This window comes from Pteropus vampyrus, unplaced genomic scaffold (genome assembly GCF_000151845.1).
Source record: "Pteropus vampyrus isolate Shadow unplaced genomic scaffold, Pvam_2.0 Scaffold1, whole genome shotgun sequence".
Taxonomy (NCBI): Eukaryota; Metazoa; Chordata; class Mammalia; order Chiroptera; family Pteropodidae; genus Pteropus; species Pteropus vampyrus.
The window spans coordinates 17,292,507-17,297,307 of record NW_011888782.1 but is presented as its reverse complement, the minus strand read 5'-3'; the positions used below and the strand labels follow the sequence as shown (position 1 = coordinate 17,297,307).

Genomic DNA, 4,801 nt, shown 5'->3' with positions numbered 1-4,801 from the left:
TACATAAGCGCTGGGTTGTAACTTAATGATTGCAACAAAACCCACAATTGTTTTCACCATGAAATTGGCTTCTAAATTTTAGAAAGGGAAAATTTGAAAATTTATATGCTAGTCATTTTATAATTTTCCCTAGCAAACTAATAAAACTGCCAAATTAGATGTAATTGTGGAGTTGATTTCATTTGCCCAGAATTATTAGGCTCGACAATGTTATTTGAGGCAATAAAACCTTCCTTCATCAAGCCAACATAGCACTTAGTTCTGTCATGTATCTGCATAAATTTTAAAAGGAAAGAAAATTACATAAATGGTGATTTAAGTTTTTAGAAATGTGTCTAATAAGAGATTTCTTTCATTATTATTTATTACTAACAATGGCTTTGTCTTAGAATGTTTTAAATATTTACTGCATGTAGCACTCCTTATATCCTGTGAAGTGATTTACATGTGTTTTCATTTCATCATTAACATTTGAAAGCAACCATTATAAAGTAAAATTTTAAGGTTAAATAAATATTAAAATTTATAATCTGAGGTTTAGGCCAATAATCAAAAGAGGAATGGTTCCTTCCAAGAGACTGCCTTTTTAAAATGCAAAATAATTATTGGTTGTCATTACACTAACATTCATCTGCTTAAGCCCTAGTAGTTGTCAGTTTAATATAAGATGGTAATATGTATTTTTCATTGAGATTGAATTAGTCCAGGCTGATGAAATAAAGCACTGGGCTACATTAACTTACTTAGTAATAAGGTTCTTTACTGACATATTGTTAGCAGTAGCATATGTTAAAATCCGTATCGGGACAGCTTGCTTTTATCAGTTATTTGCATTAAAACCAACTGCATTATCAAACAGCATTGACTGAGATTCAAGCCTCCAAAACTGATATTAATTAATAATAAGCTAACATTTATTTAACATTTATTAAATGCTAGGTACTCCAAGAGCTAGCAATGACCTCATAAGGTAAGAAATATTACTATTTCCATTTTACAGATATGGGAAATTATGGCCCAGAGAGTTAAGGCACTTTGTACTCACACATCTAGTAAATGGGAAGAGCTGAAATCTCAACCAAGTCTGGCTCCAAAAGTAATACAGACAGTAACAATGAGGACAAATATGTGTAAGGACAACCCAACTCACTGATAGATATGTAGATCATAACAAATATTCCCACTGTTGCAAGCATTATATAACTGACTATCCAAGAAGAGAAAAATTACAAGCTGTTTGCTGAGCTGTGTAAGAGTGAAAGGTAGAGAGGGAGAACTTGAGTACCTTTACTTTATGAGTAAAAGCTGGGTAGGAAAAGCAAAATTGTAGGAAAAAACTCTAATACCACAAATAGGTGGTAGAGGGAATTTGTATATTAATAACATTGGGTAGTCTTAAAACTAGCAATAAGATGATCAGATGAAAAAAAAACTGAGATTTTTCTGAGTGATCCAAAGTGATACAAAGAGATGAAAAGAAGCACATAATCCCAGGTTAAGCTTGTTAATGGTTCCAAAGGGGAAGCTGAGGCTTCACTTGGTGTGATCAATAATGGAAGCTACTAGAGAATTTAAAAGGGTGCTAACAGAGGCAATCAAAAATGGCAGAAGAGAAAATGACCTCTAATGCAAGCAAATAAGATTATCATAAAGTCAAAGAACCACATTTATTGATGAAGTAAGACTGAAGATGAATAGGAATTCAATAAGAATAGAAACAGCAGTCTGCACTGTCACAGAGAAGTATACAATATGAAGTAAAAATGTAAGCCTAGGATGGACTGAAAGTATGAAGACATCATTTAAGTGAACAAAAATAATAAACACAAGCTCCATGAGGCGAAGACTGTTGCACTCACTCATTTTGCTGTGGAATTAACTGATGATGAAGATGGATGCTTTGGTAACCTGGCTCAAACCCTTCTTCAAAGTTTGCTTAGAAAGGGTAGCTAGGAAAGGGGAGAGCTCTATTACTGAGAATAGAAAGTCTGAGAGTAAAATGGCAGAAATGATTTAAAGGCCAACAAAGATTAAAATACCATGATTGGCTAGAGTTAATTTTGAGACTCACAAGTCAGAGAAGACCTGTAGTGGCAGTACTTTAAAACCTAAATTCCCCTTGCAAACTCCAAAATAAGAACAGAAGTGGGAATGTAAACCTATGAATAGATATATTATGCATATTTGCTCTCAAATGGCAATTCTTTTTGAAACATGATCTATGTATGAGTCTTGTGGCATGATTCAAAACTAACTCCAGGATTCTCAACAGCTGGCTCCATCATGAATCTTTAAAAGAACTAAAATTTCTAAAAGAGCAGTTCAGAAATCATGCTAGCACAGAAAGTGATGTAATTCCTTTTTTCTTTTTTCATGGCTGAGTACAGTGTAAAAGCTACATTTACCAGAAGGGAAAAAAAAACATTAAGTTAGCAGCCTTGAGTCACAGATAGCAGCAGTATTCACAAGCACTGTGGAGTTTAATACACCTCAGTGCTGAATGACTAATACAGGTCTGCCTGAAGCTGGTTGTGATTCCCCAGAGTAAGAATGGCATATTCATATTACAACTTGATGTCTGTGCTAGAAAATGGTCAAACCAAGAATGAAACACTGCACAGTTCTAGAGGATACCAAGCATTTTGTAGTCTGTTGTGTATCGCATCCCCTATAGTTGTATAATAACAGCCTGCCCACCCTAACCCAGCCATATTGGTTCTAACAGCTTATTGTGCTTGATCAAGACCTTGTGGGTTTACATGACAAATATATCATTCCTTCCTTGTTACCACTTTCTTAACTTTAAAATGGTCTAAAATGTCAAAAATATTCTGTCTTATCCAAACAAATATTCGTTTTATTAAAACAAGATTTAATTGCTGTACTTTGCACATGATCCTATCATGAATTTTCTTTTTTATTAACTGTGTAGAATGAGCTCATGACAAGAGTGTCAAACAGCACCTGATGACTAATGAAACACCCTGTGAAGTCCCTGAAATGTGATCACCACCACAAAAAAGCTAACTCCTCACCCCATTTCTGACTCAAGATAAAAAGTCTAACATACTGAAGGCAGCAAAGGTGAGTAATCTGTGGCATTTACAGAGTGACTCCAATATGTAAACAAAACTCATACTCATTCTCCAAATGTTAAAACGAGATTTAGCACAGCCAGGGGTATAGAATAATCAGGTCAATCCCTTACCGTATGTCAGCATTTCCCAAAATTTTGTCCATGAAATATTAAAAGGGCAAGTTTAAAATGCCACAACTCTCCATCTGGGAGCATCGCCATGCATATTATTAGCCTACGAAGGCTCTGGGAAGTCATGCAGCAAAGAAATTGGTTTTGTTAATCTAGCGTTTCCCAAAACTTACTTTTTTGTTTTGTTTGGTAAAACAGCAGTGGTATGAGAAGAGTTTGGGAAATGCCACTCAAAGATCACTATGTATACATGTATTAATTATTTGTAAAAAATTAAAATATAACATCTGAAATATCTTCAATGATTGCAGAGAATCTACTAAAGGAAATGCAGTGCCTCAGGGTCAACATGTGTTAGTTGATAGCTTTATTTGGTAAAATGACAAGGAAATATCATTTACTGTATATTCAGTGATGCCAAAAATTAAGGACAAAAAGCCTGTTTTATAGTACTGTCGCTTGGCACATAATTCCGATAAAATGGATAAAAACATACCTATATTTGGGCTGACAGCATTTTAAATGCTCAGTAAGAACATATAACTGTACTTATTTTAAAACCAATGAATCAGAAAACAACTAAGTGCCTGACTTCAGAAGCTCATAACCTTAATAAATCTCTCATGTTACTGACCACACTGAGATTATCTACTGATACCAAAACAATGGCACCTACTGAAGATTATTACAATACTTACCACATTACAAAAAGAATCCAGACCAATGTTATGTACATACTTAGTACATTCTGGATTAGACCAAGTAAAATTTAACAACAAGCTGAACAGCATTCTATAAAACAAAAACAAAAAGTCAGTTAGGCTAATTCTGTCTGTTTTTCTGTGCTAAGGACTCACAGTGAGAAAGAAGACTGTCTTGGAATTTGATGACTGAATCAAATCAATTCTTTATCTGAAGTTTATCTACACTTACCTTAAAAGAAGTTCTTTGGGCAACTTTTTGTTAATAAGGCCTTCATCATTATTTGAGAAAACCTAAAAGGTAAAGAAGGGAAACTGTAAAAAATGTTCTTCAATCAATTATTAAAAAGTTATGTTTTTTAGGTCAAAGCAGTCCCAATCACTGTTCTAATTTCATGAAGCCACCATACCTCAATATTGATAGATACAAGACTAGTTTATGTCCTATCACCATTTCATAAAAATGGCAACACACAGCCATTTGTATACTACATTGTATTAGAGGTTCTAGCCAAGACTATTAGACAAGAAAAAAAATGGCATCTTGATTGGAAAGGAAGAAGGAAAACCAGCTCTATTCACAGACGACATAATCTGTATGTCATAATTTGTATATAGAAAATTCTAAAGAGTCACAAAAAAGTCTAGAACTAATCAAGAAATTCAGCAAGGTTGCAGGATACGATATACAAATATACATTTATATAAAAATAAATTATATTTCCATACATTAGCAAGGAACAACCTGAAACTGGCATTAAGAAAATAATCACATTTACAACAGCATTAAAAAAGATAAAATTCTAAAGAGTCACAAAAAAGTCTAGAACTAATCAAGAAATTCAGCAAGGTTGCAGGATACGATATACAAATATACATTTATATAAAAATA

At 33.6% G+C, this 4,801-nt stretch overlaps 1 protein-coding gene across 1 annotated transcript in view; it reads right to left on the bottom strand.

Annotated features, from left to right (window-relative positions):
• Positions 1–4,801, bottom strand: part of FBXL2 (F-box and leucine rich repeat protein 2) — a 71,105-nt gene that overhangs the window by 55,836 nt on the left and 10,468 nt on the right. The window contains exon 2 of the mRNA XM_023528461.1: positions 4,142–4,203. Coding sequence (XP_023384229.1) covers positions 4,142–4,203 — 62 coding nt within the window. The remainder of the gene's footprint in view (positions 1–4,141; positions 4,204–4,801) is intronic.